Source organism: Takifugu rubripes, chromosome 14, assembly GCF_901000725.2.
Source record: "Takifugu rubripes chromosome 14, fTakRub1.2, whole genome shotgun sequence".
Taxonomy (NCBI): domain Eukaryota; kingdom Metazoa; phylum Chordata; class Actinopteri; order Tetraodontiformes; family Tetraodontidae; genus Takifugu; species Takifugu rubripes.
The window spans coordinates 13,710,706-13,728,977 of NC_042298.1; the positions used below are offsets into that span (position 1 = coordinate 13,710,706).

The window sequence follows — 18,272 nt, forward strand, 5'->3', positions numbered from 1 at the left end:
TGTTAATGGTTCCGAGGTAATTATGTAGATCCACTGGAGACAGGAAATGTTAGACAATGGAACATGAATGGAGAATCTCAAAAAGCCCAAGTTATTTCATGTTTAATTTAAGCTTCTTGTAGAGCAGAACAATTTTGCGGAATTCTGTTAATTTTATCGCATATAATCGAAACAACTTGGTGATGGGATGTTGAAGAAGATGATATAATAGTGATGCAGCAGTTTGTCAGCCGTTTATATCCAAAGCCTGTTGCTTCCTCATATCCTTGGCCCTGTAGTTGTACATGAGGGAAAAACACTTCTGAATTATTATCACTATGACGATACCAGACACACTAGGACCTTGCTTGTTTTCCCTCGCCGTCTCTTTCATCCTGAATTTTATTTGACAATCATTTGGAGCTGCTCATATTGGAAGCCATAAAATAGGACATTAGACGCGTTTCACGTGTGAAGAGTACATCTCTTAGGAAGGTGTTTCACAGACACAGAGGCAGTGCCATCCTTCCCAGGAAATTCTATTTTGGACGGGAGCTGGAACAATCATTCAAAACAATGTCTCTTCTAGCGATCGCCGCGGTGACCTTCAGCTGGGAAAAGTAGTACATTTATTACCAAGCTTTCATCATTACCCTCTGCGGGTTCACACGTCTTATTGATGAATTTCAATTGATTCGTCCCACTTCATTTAATGGTACATATTAAAGATATGGTTTGCCAAAAGTGATTGGATCAACATCCTGGGACTCATTTATATGCTGAAAATGACGGCTGAAGGTGGTGATGTTGATGCTGCTAATTGTGCAGCGCGTTATACACTCGTTGGTAAAACTGCTGATCATCATTGCATCTTTTGCTCTCCTCTTGCCCTCTCATGGTCAAGTAAGCAGTTTTGCAAGATCGCTAAACGATTTACAGACATGAAAATAATTGAGCACCACACGTGTCAGTTATAGTACGGCTCGTAAACACAATTCTAACAGCCCCGGGTGGTTATCAGTCAACGCTTGCAAGCGTGAACTCACAGATTCTGAGCCAGAGCCAGATTTTCAAAATCATGGGTCTAAATGAAATTTAAATAATACTAAATACACACCCCAGAGTTCGGTTTATTTAGCAACAGTACCGAAGTGTGGCGCTCCTTTCTTCTTTGACGCTTCATTTTGGCGCCTAGGCCTTTTTAATTCAAACCTTTAAACTACGGTATAAAAACACTAAATCAACAAGCTTGTGATTTAAGTGGTTCGAAGCAGTGCACAGCTGAGGTACCGAATTTAAAGCAACGCAATTTTGTGCAATAATTTATATATAGACAGATGCTCATTAGCGTCAGTGTTTCTGCAGGAAACACTTGAGTCCTCCAAATTATTGTTCACAAGATGTTGAAGCTTGCATCAAATTAGCAAACACACTTGGGACACCAGGTGAGAGCAGTTAACAAACAGGTCTAATGGAAAACTACAGCAGGCTTCAACACATTACTCATAAACAAGTTAATTCTGGCACCAATATTTCATGATCAGGGGAGAAAAGAAACGTCCTGTTCAGAGAAACATGTAAACACAAACATGGCTGCCCCCGTCGGGGAAATGTCGCTGGTTTGGCAAGCCGGATGCCCAGACCATTGCAGAATAAAAACTCTATATTGAATCTGCCGATATTTCGCATTTTATGCAGTTTCTATGACGGCTGTAAAGACTTAATGATGTTGATGTTTGGCATGGGTGCTGTTTTATCGGTCTCATTTACTCCAAAACTGTTTCACTGCATCCACCTGTTTGTTTGCTACTGACGATGCTGCGTTCAAGTTTCAAAAACACTTTAATGCCCGTCACATAATGACAGGCTGAAAATTAAACTCCACAAAAACTTTAACACCACACTTAAAACAGCATCACGTGAACAAACAAACCGTCATTGGGTTTAATCTGTTTGTTTTTTTTTAAATGCGTGTTTGTTTTAATGTGTTTTTTGTTGTTGTTTTTTTTACATTTATATTTCGAGCTCCATCCATATTTGGCTAATAATGTTTTTTAATCTTGAACACATGAGATGCAAACACATCAGCAATGTGGAAAGTGCAGTATACTTCATCTTCCTAACTGCTCTTTACCTTTCCGACATTTTTTTGCAGCGTCTCATGGAGCATAGTGTAACCTACTGTACATTGTAATGTTTCACAGGCTCAGCTGTGGAATGTTGAAGTTACACAAATGGTGAATCCTAAATGCTCACTGTGGCATGTGTGACCAGTTTGAGTTACAGCAAACGGCTCTGTGAGGAGCTTCTGCACAACCATAAATCCACCTTAATGCATCTCTGACCATGAAAGCTATAGGTGGCTTGCTCCCTTGGGAAGGTGGCAGAGCTGTCCCATACACTATTTAGGTCAGAGACAAGTGTCCTTTTAAAGCTTAGTGGGTCAAGAAGCATAAGTGGTCTGTCAAAATACCCAGAAAAGTCCCCTAAGAATTTCAAATGAGAATCCTGCAGGACTCATGAGCAGATGGCCCAGAGCAAGACCATAGCCTCTCTTTATAAAACACTTGTCTCCTTTTACATACAAGACTGCACACTTTGCAAAAGTCAGTGGACTGATTAAGACGTACTGTGTGAAAGCGACAGCAAATTAAACTGTGGCAGAAATTGAGAGGTTAGACAGAGCAAAAACGAGTCTCCCATTAATTCCAAGTAAAGCGCAGAACAATGCAGAAATGCTCAATCCGTTATACAGTTATGAGGAGTTATTAAAACTGTATCTTAAACCCGGGGGGTGGTGTGTAATTTTAGAATTAATATACAATTTAAAGCCCTGTGCTTGCATCCTCTGAATTATTCAAACATACTACTGCACCGGGCCCTGAGTCTGGTAGGGAGTGAGGCAGCTGCTCTGCATACAGATTAACATATTACCTCTGTATATGAAAGAATGGGAGTCAACACATTAGAGGAACAAACAGTGGTGCCGGGCTACAAAACAAGATGTTTGCTGTGGTGCTGTGTTCAACTAGAAGGATGTGCCATAGTAGGAAAACAGGTGAGGTCAGTCATTCGATCATTATTTACCATCGGTGAGAAAATCTTCAGTTGGCTAACGTGCTCCGGACTGTTTCAACACGTCTCTCTGTTAGATGAAATTGTTATTAATTATGGTTGTATTAGAAGAACCAATAAAAATATCATTTATGACATTTCAACCAGACATTTATTTAAAACTGTTAATGGTAATTTATAATCAGTTTATTATAAGCTGCATTACAATATTTCCGTTTAGTAGCACACTATTAATCAAGTCTTTAGAGATTTGGCCATTTTACAACTGCAATAAAGTCTACAACATCAATTTATATGGCCAATACAGTCACAATACATAGATAATACTGCAACAATACTGTCGACTCTATTGTCAGAGGCTATACTTTTTTTTGTCATACTTTAGTTACTTCATCACAATAACTTTTTTTTTTTTTTTTTTTTTTTTTAAAGGAAACTATGCTTTTATCAGCATTCCTGTGTTTCTTCAAGGAACATAATGTTTGCATTCCAGTGTTCCGTGTTTGGAAATCATTTCCAAAGTGTTTGGAAATCATGTTTAAGCACCACAAGTCAATATGTCAAATGATGAATAAATGATTGATGAGCACGATAGTCAGAGCTCAGGTTATGAGGTTGTAGCCTTCCTCATAACTATTCCCCAGTATTAACTTACTTAACAGACCACCAGGAATTAGAAAAAGCTGTTTTCTTACTTATCTGTTCTAAAATTGTATTTTTTAAGACATAACCCACACTCAGATGGGGACTCAGATGTATAATAAATTAGCCGTGTACTGGTAATTATACAGGTCTAATGCCAGCATAATACTGTCTGAAACCAATAGGAATACATACAGAAAGAATACAGGAAGGATCTACTGAAGGCGAGCTGACCCTATGACCCTATGACCCTTTGACCCTGAAACTACAAAGGCCGATTTGAGTGTGAATGTTTTGAGGTTGTAAACTATAAAATCATTTTATATAAAATATTTCATTCAACAAATTGTGTATCCTCACATAAATGTGGAATTTTCAAATCACATTAATAATAATAATAATAATACTAATAATACAGAGCCACACGATTTGTACTCAAATCAGAACTGATCATAAATAATTACATGGCAGTGAGTGGTTGGGCCATATCTTGTGTAGGCAGACTACTGAATATACAGTGAGAATAGGTTTTGGCAGCAATTGCATTTCTGACTTAATTGTGCCATTTACGTTGGGAAAGGCACCAAGCTGCACGTTCATTCCACATTCACTTCAGATGCCACCTCAAGGAACAAAATTGGCAAAAATCCCTCACAAGATGTAAGATAGCGATATCACTTTTAATAAGAGTGCACCGCCGTCGCACCAGAAAATGACAAAGAATCTGGGTTTGAAATTGAAGAAATATTCTACATGCTGAAACTTGTCAGAATGGACTTGTCAAAAGCTCGTTTGCAACAGTCCAAAATAAAAAAAATCTCAGTGTCGGATTCACCGCATAAGTCATACTTTAACAAATTAGGAGAAAAGGAGAGAGAAAAAGAAAAAAGAATAAACACAACTCCCATTAGGTGTGTTACATCGAGCAATGTCTATTGCATAAAATAGCATTCACTGGCAGCAGGACTATGTGCCGCCTGCCTGCAGAACAAGCTCCGTTTGTGAGGCGCACGCTTGCTCTGGGACACCAATTACAGTCCATCCAGGAAAACAGCTGACACTTTTCCTCTGGTCTGCCCCTGTGCTGACACACAGAGTATATATGGCAATGTATTCCCTCAATCTATAATTGCTTTATTTATTTGTTCCTTTCCTATTCACACCGAGTGGAGGAACTTAATAGTCGCCCCATTCTTTTTCTTAACTATGCTCCCTGCTCGTGGTTGTGGCACGCATTAACTGAGAACATTTGGCAGAGAATCCTCTGTGGATGGACCGGCAGACTATCGCGGGTCAGGGAATATCACAACCTTGCACAATTGAACAGGTTCAAGTATGTGCTGTATGTATGAATACAGAACAAGAAACAACAATACCCAGTTTTTTTTTAGTTTTGAGCCCAGAGTAACATTAATTTATCCGACAGACTCTGTGAAACAGACCCTCACCCACCTCACCCAAATCTCCACCAGAATTTATTTTGTGCTTTATTAAAAAAAAAAAAAAAAAAAAAAAAATATTGCTCGACTGTGTTGTGCTGTCCCTCTGTCTCCCTCAGATTTGTGTTTCCTACTGTACAGTATATGGCCGTTCAAAATACAGCTTTGGAGACAAGTTTTCATGCCAAACTTGGTTACATAATATGTAAAGGCTTTCAATATATTGGGGGGAGGGAGGTTTGAATTATTTATGATTTTCTCTTCTGTTTGCATGTCTTCTTATCAGGGCTGAAAATGAGTTTGCTGAAAGCTAGCCAAAGTGCAATATCTCCTCTCAGCTTACAAAACACGGTGAATTAAAGCAAACCACAGTAGACAGCCGAGTCCGCCCTTTATGTTAATACACCCTCCACAATTATAGCTTCGCCCTTCCCCAGTAAAGAGAGATGGGGGTTCCATTTAGTGGCCCTTTCGGACACTGGGTGTCAGATGTTGGGCAGCAGGACCACCTATTCGCTGACACTGACTCTTGGAGAAGGTGGCAGCTTGACAGAAGAGATGGATGTGTCCAACAGAAGGAGGGCTCTGACACTTTAATGCATCCATACTGCCATCAACCAGACAGTCCAATAAAGCTGCCATTACCACTGGTTAGCTTTATTATAAAACAATCTAAATATTGATTACGTTACCAAGTCAATTTCGTATGACAGTAGTTTCTATGGTGACAAGCTTGATTTGTCAAACTGACAGCCAGGACTTCTATCCCATAATGATACAGCAATCATTTCTGCTTGAGAATCCAGGTTAATTGAGACATTTATCTCAGAGGTAACTCAGCTCTCAAAAACACTTTCAGGGCTAACAGATTTTTTCTTTGTCAAGTGATTCATCCTGGTCTCCAACAATATATGCTCAGTGAACTGTCAGTTTATCACAACAAAACTACAGCATATCAACCTGTAGTTTAGCCCAAAGATTCTCCCATTCAGGCCAAAAACAGCTGATCTGCAATCATTTAGGATCCTGTAATCATGCTGATTTGATGCCTTGCATTGAATGCTAATTAAATTAACATTTGACAGAGTCAGTACATTTACATACGCGGCTAAAATGGGCTATGCTCAGAATTGGTATTTGACATCCCCCTGGAATTCGTTCCTTCTACCTTACATACAACCAGAAGCCAATGTCAGATTTTTTTAGTATAGCTCGATTAATCAGTGCATGTAAACATGCTGAGTATAAGAAAAAAGACAATAGTTTGCAGTGAGTCTTGGGAAACTGAATGGAAAAGAGAAACATACATTATAAAATTAAATGACGAGCAGACATCATACACAGAAGTTGACGAACAAACCTCTTACTATGGAATTACATTCAATTTGTCATTTATTACTGGCCGAAAGCATGTGGAATGTGATGAACGTAGATGCTTGATGGACATCTACTGATGCTTTTCCAGTGGGTTCTCATGCAGATGTTTCAGTAGTAGCTGGAGTTTCCATGAGAAGGGGTTCACTGCAGTTACTAACCATTTATTTGATTTATTTTTAAAGAGATAAACAGCTATTTTTGGCATTAATAGAAAAATATGCCATCACATTCCCTCTTAATCTCTTCTGATAGCCAGCAGCATGGAAGTAGAACTCTCTTCCACACTTATGCTTTGAACACATTTAGAAATCACCTGAAGGCATTTTCTACCTTTCCACAAAACTTGAAATAAGGCTACAGGACAGCAGAGAGCTACCAATGAGTCTACATTTATAAATATGGCCAAATATACAGTTTTAAATCTGTATATCAAGCCTCACCATGCTGCAGAAATGCACGACCACCATTGGGAGAAAAACATTCGAGATGCAGCAAAGCCATCGAGCGACCGTTAATGCACCTCTGCAGATTACCTGGACCGAAATTGACATTTTACAAATTGCTTCTCACTCACTCGCGTGCACAGATGAAAATAAATTTGGACTCAAATCTTCATAACCCTTCATACAATAGCACGGCATGTGTCAGTTAAGACTAAATGTCAAATAAACCATGTCAAATAAACCATTCAAGGGTAAACTGGGTTAGACATGTTTCCCAGCATGCTCTCTGTATTCAGTATTTATTACCATCGATTAAATATTAAATCTGTGGATAATGTACACCATCGGTCCTGCAGATATTACAGCAGAGGCATCTCGCATGTCTGCAACTACCAAGTATGATGCACAAGTAAAAGGAAAAAGGACAAAGACAAACTCACCACTTATCCTGAAGCTCTCAGGGATCCCATCCTGTTGGAACATGAACAAATGGAAAGAAAAAGAATCACAATTATAATAAAGCAGCTTTGATACGTTGACACGTCTTCAAAACGAAGACATTAAAGTGATTGCTGTGAAATCCAACATTTTAGCTGCAGGCATTGATTATATTCCTTGAAATAATTCACTTCAGCACATTATTTCTCCTCCTTTCTAATGTGAATAGTGAGTAACAAAGAGCTGAGCTATGGAGGCACGATTGAAGCAGACAGACTCTGTAAAACCATTAACTATAACACACACATCACTCTCCCAAGGTTCTAGGATGGTTCCATGATGATTTCCAAATGTCTATTTTTTGGTTAATTAATTGTTGCCTATTTATGTTTATCCATTGTAGAACATGTTCAGTTCAAATTAAAATTGCCTCTAATAATCCCTTGGGCCACATTTCTGACAATATATATGTGCCAATATAACTTTACTGTCTTCACAAATAAAGAAACAAATCAAACACAAACCAGATGTGTCAAAGTGGAAAATAACCGTCACCCTTTTAGGAGATGCAGCTTTAGAATATGTATGATGCTGCTGTAGAATTGCTCCTATCAGGAATAAAACACCAAATAGCTGCATTTTACAGAACATGTATACAAAAGAGATCGCATAAATGTTTAATTCCTCTGGAAGCTGCATTGCTCATCCTTCTTGTTCCCATACAGAAATTCCAGCTCCACTCCCAGTTCCAGCATAGTGGTATCATTAAAATGATGCATTATGCAACAGGTCTACAGTCGGTAATAAACACTGGTCTCTGACGGCCTGTTGAAAACGGACTATTAGCGGTTCCATGTTCCCAGCAAAGGCTTGAGTTTGAATTGTGTTTGGAAATGCTCCTAATCGATGAGAAGGGTTTGTGTTTCAATACACTTCCAATACTTCAATGTATCCACATGAGCAACGGCAATAACTTGCATTCATGTTGCTGGTCTTGTGTTTTCTTTTGCATTCTAATCAAATTAAAAACAAATCTCACAGATTGTGCTCAAAATAAAATAAATAACTAGTTGGCAGTGTACATTTCTGAAAACTACCTTCAGGCTCACATTTGGTTAATTCTCATGTGGCTTAAAAAAAGAAAGAAAATGGGGGAAATCTTTTGCAAAACACTGTTGGCTAGAATTTTAGGAGGCTCAAATCACTTGGTAACACCTGGGGCTCTCATCTTCTACACCCTCTGGAGGCTGTGACATTTTGAATTGCATCGCAGGTAGGGAAGATATCAAATGGGGTTCATTTGCATATGGCAGACAGTGTTCACACTCCATTTGTTTGAAGAGAGTGATTTCCCCCAAGACTGCTGGCAGACCCCTCTCAGAGACTCCAGGGATGAGGAAGCACCCAGTTGCTCAACCTGCGGTTCACCTGCCTGTGTTGCAGCGAGCTGGCTGACCACCCACGTCACTCTCTTTCTGGTATCATCTCAACTCTCCGGCAATTTACACCCGCTCCCCTGCTGCTTGCTCCAGCTTCACCCCTCATGCTCCCCCACACCATCAGTTTTCAAGCACACTTGATAACAGCTCTAAATTACAACATATTTCTTTGAGCAAGTAGAATCCAGGACCGAGCAACTTTGTGAACACCACACCGCGACCATCTATGAGACAATGAACAGGATGTTGCCCTGTACATGACTGTGTACATTAGCGGCGTGGCTTCACTGTATACTTGTTTCACATTTCAGTAACTGCCAAATGAATCTCGTGTTGCGTCTACAATTAATAATTTTCACTTTTTATCATTTTAACCAGGTGTCAGCTCACTTGTTATTCAGTATTTAACGCGGTATTGTTCATATCTGACAACTGCTACATATTGTACCCCTGCTAACCCCCCACAGTGTAAATAAGTCATAAGACCAAGAATAACAACCAAGAATCAGCAAGTTGCAGAGCAGAATAACATGAGTTAATGCCACTAAGAGCACCAACATCTAGTTATTGTTCGAGCACAGTTGCTACAGTCCCTCTGGAGACTTCACAGAAGCTGCTCACCTCTGCCTCAGGGTGGCTGCCATTTGAAAATAGACTGCTCATCAAGATGAGCGGCACAATTCCGGGCAAAAACTGACCAGCAGTGGAGGAGGAGATGGCGAGAGGTAATGCAATACTGACAACTGTCACTTTTTAGCCCCACATACAGCCAATTGAAGCTGTCCAAAAAGCTAGGGATTTTTTTTTGTCATTAATTCTCCTTCTCCCTCTTTGGCTGAATGTCATTTACCCAATCCCCCTCTGTCTCTGGCTCTCTGCTTATCCTCTGTTAATCTAGATTTAGCTACGTGGTCGTGCCAGTGCTGAATGGATGGGGTTGGGCAATGCACACAGTTGTCCTTGCCTCCATTTTGTTTGTCCTGAAATAACAGCTTGATGTCATGGCGACAAACTCTCTGAAATCACTCATCTCCAGCATCGGCTTGGTCGTTATTCCACAAATTACACACAGTCTCTCCATCTCTCCCAAAGAGAAACACAATAAAAGCTTTAAGAAATTAAATCTCAAGATATGAAAAGTGTTGTGTTTTTAGATTCCCATTTCATCAATTACAATCACATCTGGACCCTGGAGATCAGGGTCAGTCTGTGTCCTATAGGTGACCTCATACAGAGGATTCAACACAGAAATGCTGAAACAATACCAAAGGGATTATGGGTAGAACGTGTCATGGCTGAGCACCTCGTGCTGCTTGAAGTCTTTCTGAAAAAAGCTTACAGAGTTCATATCCAATCCTTTTGTCGGTCAGTAAACCATTGTCCTTCAAAGAACAGGCATAGCGTTACTCAACAATCAAGGCTTGCTGGTAGAGCTTGTTACATTTCTCCAAAATGAACAAATTACAAAATTGTTGCAATTATGTCAATAAAACAATTATCAATATGTTTGTACCATTCTGCACTTGGAGTCACATTATTTTGTGCCATTCCACATTTTTAATTACAAATGTCAAAGGACCTAATAAAAATGTTTTGCAAAGCTTTAGTATTGACGATTATATACTGTAACCATGTTTAACCATTGCAAAACCATGAGGAAAGTTCTCAAAGGGAGCCTCAGGAGGGCTCTTTTTGAAACAACTGTTCTTTACTGCTGTTCAATCGTATTGACAAGCGAACAACCTCGGTCTCTGCAATCTTGCCACCAGCGCAGAAAATTCTCTGAGCAATAGAAAGGTCCAATATGACCATTTTACAGCAAAGGACTGACATTTCTACAGTCTCTCTTGACAGGCAGATAGATGAGATGTGTTTACTGCTGTCCTCCTGCGGGATAAATTGTAATTGCTGGTGGTGCTACAATGACGCTCCTGCAGTTTGATCGCCGTACCGGCACACCAACTTAATTGCAGAGAAAATGCATATAGATCATTTTTGTAGCATCCTGTCAAATTCTCACTCCATGCTGACATTATGTTAATTATCACTGGTTCTCAACAAAGGCAAGAAAGACTGGCAGTAGCCAACCAGTAGACACTCACATATATATGCTGTTGGTCGATGTACAAAACAAGCTAAAATGATATTACAAAGTCACAAGCCTAGATAGCTCTTTTCAAGACACCAAAGATGGCCATTGAAAGGCACCTAAATAGTGAAATACACACTTTACACATTAATTTAACAAAGCTTAAACTAAGTACATAATTGGCAAGTAACAAACAAAATACACTATGTTAAAATATTGTCTTGGGATTTGAATTTCTCACTTAAGATGTCTGTGAAAAATAAACAATCCTCTTAATCTGTGTGACTTTTTGTACACTCATTCGCACACTCTTGCATCATTTCCATTCTTCACAAAATCTCACATTCGTTCCTTTTCTATGAACCCACTGATTATCCCCCATAAAGGTCACAATGTAGAGGCTCCTGATCTGCACAACAAAAGCAACAAGCCAAGTGAGAAGAATCCAGGGGAAAGGTGCTAATATTGTCCATCAAGTTAAAAGCAATCATCCACATGGGCTCTAAACTGCCCAATCCCACCCTTCTTTTTGCAAGAAGAGGATTTCATCCTGCCCACAGACCTGGCATGAATTATATTCAAGAAAGGAGCCCAGCGAGCCCCAGAGAATGGTTGATTTAATATATGAGTTGTGGGTATTAGGTGATTATTTTGTCTGTCGTTAAGGGGGCTACTCCTGCTCTCATAAAATGAGATACTTTATATCTTTACTGAAAACAGTGTATACATTTCACTGGTGTCATAGCCAATATTTAATCAGTGCAAATAAGCCTTTCATAGTAAATTGCCCAATCCTTCCCTGTTGCCATGCCAAGCAGATGCAGCTCAGCGTCCCTTTCTCCCAGTCCCTCACCCCCCGGCCAATGAACAACCCCGCTCTCCTCACTGAAGGTGAGCACTATTGTCCTGATAAACAGGCAATGTGCCAAAACTACTGGGAATTCTGTATGCAACTAGGAAAATAATACAAAATAATTAAATGTGTAACTAAATAGTAAGCTATAGAGACTTTTTCAGGGAAGCTCAAACATTAGAGGTGTGATTCATAAAATCCTTTTATGTTGAGTCAGACACAGCTTTTCCACTACTAAACCAAGGTGAACAGAAACACAATTAGATCCTGTATTCACTCTGCAATTTATAGCCAAAATAACTGATGTGGAATAATCAGATGAAGGGTTTGCTGATGTTTGTGCCTGCAAAGTCTCATGATTTTGTGTCAAGATCCTCAATTTAGACAGCAACTACTTTTTTCAAACCTAAAATCCTGTATGTTTAACCTCTTAACCTTTGGCCCTGCAGATAGTACATACCCTAAATAATATACTGCAGCGGAGCACAATAAAGAATAATATAAAAGCATCTCGATTGAGTTGGCAGAAAACAAATGGAGAGACAACCAGGAAAGGATTCCGATAACGAAAATTAGCTTGTGCTTCCACACTAAATTCAATTGGGTTAGAGCTCATGGCTTCCGAGTGTGATCCAGTACCACATCTGTCATGTAAACGCTCCCTCGGTACACAGTAAAGCTCAAAAATGAAACTAAAAAGGGGAGCTGCGCTTACTTCAGTTCAAACCGGGTTCAGTTCTATAAATATTTTCTGAACTATTCGGACTAACATCATCTACCACCAGCACTTGAGGAGAAAAAAGAACAAACTTATGGCCTGATGACATTATTAAAAGTCCACTGAATAAACTCCACAGGATGGGGAATGATAGGGAATTATACGAAGTTAATCCATATTAGAAAGCAAAACAACCTTTCAATATTACAGTAGCTCCCATGTTCAAGATATTTAAAACCACTTCTTGTGATTTAATCATTCTCCCTGCCTTCTGTTGTAATGCAGCACTTTGTGCAACTGATGCTTTAATTTGCTGTAGACTTGAGTTAAATATCTGAATAATCCATAATAAGGTGACATGAAAGAACACTTAAGGGTCCAACTCTACCCTGCTATCATTAATAAAACAATACATTATGCAATACATATGTAGCAGCGGCCTTTTTCCAATGGTAAATTAGGTTAATTCTTTTCTTTGGGTTGTGAGCGAAACATTTTTTAAAAGGCATGAGAGGCGATAATTTGCAGGAAAATTGTACAAGGTGTCCAATTTTTATGATGTCTACTGTAAACTTGGCCTTCAAAGTAACAGGGCTTAAACTAATGACTGCTTTTATATTTACCTCTCACCTTATTCAAAGACCTCTAAAAGGGGGAAGGCAGACTCCGTTTTCAGTGTGATGTATTATTTTATCTGGGGATGTAAATTCTGGCCAGTTACTGACAGAGCAATAATGTAATACCCCACCAGAGATAAGGTTAACAATCTGGTTTGCTTCAGATGGATATTAAACACTGTCCTAACGGGATGAGTTTGGATTATTGTTCTTCTTGTGGTATAAATCAGCCCAGTCTGGAAAAATATCTACATATACTCTTCACAGACTTCAAGTGCAAGGTTTTAAAATTACATTTACTTACCCGTCAGATTATCCATTATGACTGGTTATAATGGAAGCTGAAATCAAGTCTAATACACATAAAACACTTGCTGAAAAGGTTTGGCTATTTTGTCACGTCTGCAGCTCTGTGTCGCTTCTAGTTCGCTGCACACAGGTTTTTTTTTTTCCAGAACCACCAAGTTCCTTCGGACTGAATCCAAGGGTGACAATTGAACCTTGAAGTATTTTCAGTACAGCACGTTTTACCTTTTCTTTTTTCATCCTGGATTGGAGAGCGAGGAAAATTTCCACGTGAACAGAAAGGAAATCGAGAACCAAACTCCAACTGAAGCCTATTGACCAAACTTTTTGTTTTTTCAATTCCCCATTTGCTAGACCAGTTAATTAATGTCCTGCCCCAGTTCTAATCAACCTTTTTGCTTCCCTGGCATTATGAACACAAAGTGGGGAAAAAAAACAAATGAAACAACTTGTTTACTTGTCCCAAACCTTGAAGAATGCTTTTAAAATATACAGTACCTCAATTAAGGTGGTGAGTTTTGCTTATGGTGCCTGCCAAGTTCTACTGGGTCAATGACCATAAAACAACATGTTTCCCTTTCAACCATTCAGCTACAACAGTGCGTGAACATCCTCACTTCATTAATTTCCCTTCGTCTATGCTCAGCTGTGCTTCACACCAATATAATCATGGCAGAGGGATGGATAATGAATCACCAGGAATGTTTTTCAGCAGGCAGAAAAACTACCAGTACGATTAGAGGCAGGTAGAAAGCATCGCTGTAATTAGGTCTATAAAGAACAATATCCCACTTGTTATGGCGTGCAAATGATAAAAAATGGCAATCAATACCTTGTGTCTGAATCTCAAAACTGGTCGATAGGGCGTCAGCCTGTATCCCTCCTTGTTGGGTTCCCCAGTAGAACCGAGTATAGCGACCCCCAACAGAAGAACTGCCACCGGCCCCCATCTGGTTGCCTTCATTGGTCTTTTCCTGTCAAAAAACAAACACAAGAATGGTGAGTGCACCTCTTCAACACGCTGGAGGTTCGATACTGGCTTCCAAAGACAATACATCAGGCGCACCTCAATTAGTGGAGACAATAGGAGCGGAAAAATTGTCCCCGGTTTAAACTAAAGCCATCAATATTTGCTTTGCACTCAGCAAAGAGATTAGATCTGTTTTTGAATCTATTAAGGGGAAATACAAGTCAGGAAGAAAAAAGAATCAAGATAAAGAAGACCGAGAGTCAATATATTAAAAGCAATTAAGTTGAGGGCTTTGGATTAATTACAGCAAGTGTCTCAGGAAAGTAATTGTGATGTAGCAGAGCGATTACATCGCGAATGGGTTCTTTACACCGTGCAGCAAAGCAGTCCAAATGTTTATCTGAGAGGGCTAAAACTATTCTCATATCACCTCTAAAATTAATTTTCAAAGCCACGTGTAAAGACAAACACCCATATTCCTTACCATGCAGTACAAAGATCCACGCATAACTTCCAGTTCCACCATCTTTATCTATATTTATGCCCTCAGTATGTGATGTAAATATTGAACGTTTCATGAACAAACCTGATTCTGTTTGTCTGGCTGGTGTTTACAGGCAAACCTAAAAAGTGATATTCTGTTGAGCCACCAGTGGCTGTTTGTCAGCCTCCTGCAACTGCAAATAATTGACGGCAGGCTGATGACCCCCACTTTTAGGTTCCTCTGAAGTCATACTGACTCATACAACAACGGCATTAATGTGGCAGCAGTGAAATCCACATGCTATTCAGTGGGGGTCAGAAATATGGCCAGTGAAGAGACAACTGTACCCAGTGACAACCGAACATGAAACCTTCAGGTGACACAAAGTTCAAAACTAACTTTTAATTGGTACAATCTTCTAGATTTTGACCTTTAACAATGCTGGCATGTTTTTTTTAAAAAGGGCCACCTTTTTATAGAGTGTTAAGTAGTACAGAATCTCTCACCCAACTGAACAAACCCTTCACCCAGGTATCTTTAATGATGTGGGAAAAAAGAATCATCCGATCACAACTCTGATTGATACATAATTATTCATGATGTTTGTGCATTCTGTGCTGCATTTACAATTTAAGCATTTTCTTCAGAGAGAAGAAAGATTTTAGCAGCCAAACATTAACTATCGCCACATTTCCTAGGTTGTTTCAATTAATATGATCTTGATAATTCAGTGGGAAGGCAGCTTTTATTTTTAATGGCTGAATAAGAAAATCAAAACCCAGCAACAGCAGTAACCAGCAGCCATACAAAATCCCCTATAAACAGAGTGATTGCTTCATGCTACAGGGTATCAGTCTCACCCATAGCCAAATTTAATGCTTGTATTCTTTCTGCAGATTCAGGTAGGACCCCCCGCCTTACAGCAGCTGCTGAGGCGGCGGCTCCCCTCTCTGCTATCACAGCCGCTCTTAGTCGATTACCATATCTGCAAGCACAATCAATCAACTTCCGCGCAGCATCCCGCTTTTAAATGGGTTACTAATGGCCAAGTTCTGGAGGATGCCGTGTCAGAGATACGCAGTTTTAAGACGCAAGGAACCCAGATACTGTACCTGCAACGAATGTGTTTTGCAGTGCACGGCCGCTTTAAACTGCATATTAGATTTTCCTCATTAATGACTACAAGCTCTGTGAGCGAGTATTCATCCTGTATGCCATTATTTACAACACAGGTTACACAAAACCGAATCAGAAAGGCTCGTTAGGGTGTAGCTTTTAATATTACAACCTCACTGAAGCTACAGTTAATACAGCAAACACAAAAACGACCACAAGATTGAGAAATCTGCGAATTTATTAGTTTAATTATTACTCTCTTTTCTTTGCTTATAATCAAGTTTATTTATGATATAGAAACTAAGGGGTCGTTTACAGTTCAAATAATCCTTGTTTTGAGTACCTCGTTGGCCTCAAATGTCAACCAGTGTCTTTTTGTGTGCACTCTGCATGCGTGACTAACACATTGTGGCTAAACTAACTTCAAATAAATAAATTTGGGTGTTAATGGGTCGCTGTACCGTTTTCGCGCGAGCTCGTCATGCGTTTTTACGCATGAACGTCAAATCACGAAATGGGTCGAGTTTGTCTACTCTATCCAGGCAGCATTACGTTAAATGTGTCGAAAAAAGAATATTTTTTACCTTGCTGCCTTTTTCATTATTAGTGAGTCGCTTTCGTTGTTAAAAATTCCAGGTGTTGCGCGTCCGGCTTAATTGACAGGTGTCCGCAGGAGGGGGCGTGGTCTGTATTTGCGGCGCCTACGCAACGAACGCACTCAGCGTTTAGTGGATGAATATTACCAGGGAGCTAAGAGCAGGTCACTAGTGGAGAAATTTAAATATTCGTTAATTCCATTAGAGCACACCCCCCCTGAGCCGGTAATTGTGTACTTAAACCCCTACGCCACATGGGGTGTGACTGAGTAAATAGTTTGAATCATATTTATTAGTCCTGGAAGTACATGAGACAGAAACCATCTGGAAGTTTTCTCTGAAATCCCCCTTTGGGCATTCCACATAATGTTTGAGGCATCACATTCCCTAGAGCTCTCCCAGGCTAAGGCATTGACTTTCAAATTAAGCCTACCTACTTTCTACTATGTACACAATGCATCATATTTTGACAAGCTCACAGGCACTCTCCTCTAACCCCTCCACATCTGTTTCATTTAACAGATTTTTCTTGGCCACAGTGCACCAGGAAAGCAAAACAACAGCAGTGTGTTGTAGTTGATCTCCGCTGAGCTGATCTCCTGACTGCTGCCACACCCAGAATAGACAGGCTTTTAATTAGCGCATGCTCTGAGATTAATTGTCAGACATGTTTAACCCAAACATAAGTCTGGGAAGTAGAGAAGCAATACTAAATACGCACACATTTTTCTTGACATACTTGATTTTCCCCTAAATATCTTTGAGGAATATTCATCTCCCACATGACCATCAGTCAGCTTATGCTAATTCAGAATTATTGCTGATAACTCTGGGGTTCACAAGTCTGTAATTACAGTCAACATGTTTCCAACATAATTAAACAAAGCCTCTGAGAAATCTGGTTCAACTGTGACTCTGCGAACACAGAGTCTTCTCTGCTCTTCCACTATGACAGCACTGTGGAACAGGCGCAGCCTGGACAAGAGGACAATTGCAGGAACATATGGTGCAAGTTAAGATATTTCAGCTGCTCTGAAAAAGGGCAACAAACTCTCCATCACAGTGCTTTGCTGCAGCATCTGTTCCACAGTGACAGCTCATATGTCTTGGACAAAATTCATCGCAAGAGCTAAAAACGTGTGCTTGTGTTGATGACTAAACTTTTAGATATAAGTACAAAATCCATAAGTTCAAAAACCTCAAAAAATGTCAACAAAATGCAAGACAGTAACAGAGAAAAGTGCACAAAAGTCTGCAGGTTCCACAGTGCAGTGCGCAGAGAAAAAAGACAACTCAACTATGAAATAGTGCAATTTGGCCCCGTCTACCTCGATAAGAGATCATTTATTAGCTTTGATCATTTTTACTTGTTTATTTCTACTAAATCCTTAGATGCCATCAGTGAGACATCGAGAAATGAGGCGAATTTCTCCAGCATCTCATCCCAAAAACACCTCCCGCTTCTGTAACGCTCAAGGTCACACATTAGCCTGTCTGCCACGGCATAAGCTGTTGTCAGACAGAATATACAGACAGCAGAAACTGCGTCCCCCTCAGCTAATTTCAACATCAAATCCTGTTTTCTTTTCTCTGACACTCAGAATTTTTTCTTTGAATGCAGTTCTTGCTACATTAGAAAGCTGTCAGCTGTTGAAATACTACTTCACAAGTAACTATCTTTATTTAGAATT

The 18,272-nt window shown here is 39.7% G+C and overlaps 1 protein-coding gene across 4 annotated transcripts in view; it reads right to left on the reverse strand.

Moving 5' to 3' along the window:
- The window catches only part of fstl5 (follistatin-like 5), a 107,516-nt gene that overhangs the window by 75,270 nt on the left and 13,974 nt on the right, over nucleotides 1-18,272 (reverse strand). For 3 of the 4 annotated variants that reach the window (XM_029847434.1, XM_029847437.1, XM_029847436.1), the window contains 2 exons: nucleotides 14,248-14,389; nucleotides 7,396-7,426 (listed from right to left, as the gene is read on the reverse strand). In XM_029847434.1, coding sequence (XP_029703294.1) covers nucleotides 7,396-7,426; nucleotides 14,248-14,389 — 173 coding nt within the window. Of the gene's footprint in view, nucleotides 1-7,395; nucleotides 7,427-14,247; nucleotides 14,390-16,569; nucleotides 16,708-18,272 lie in introns of those variants that run through there. The other variant, XM_029847435.1, reaches the window with a different exon arrangement.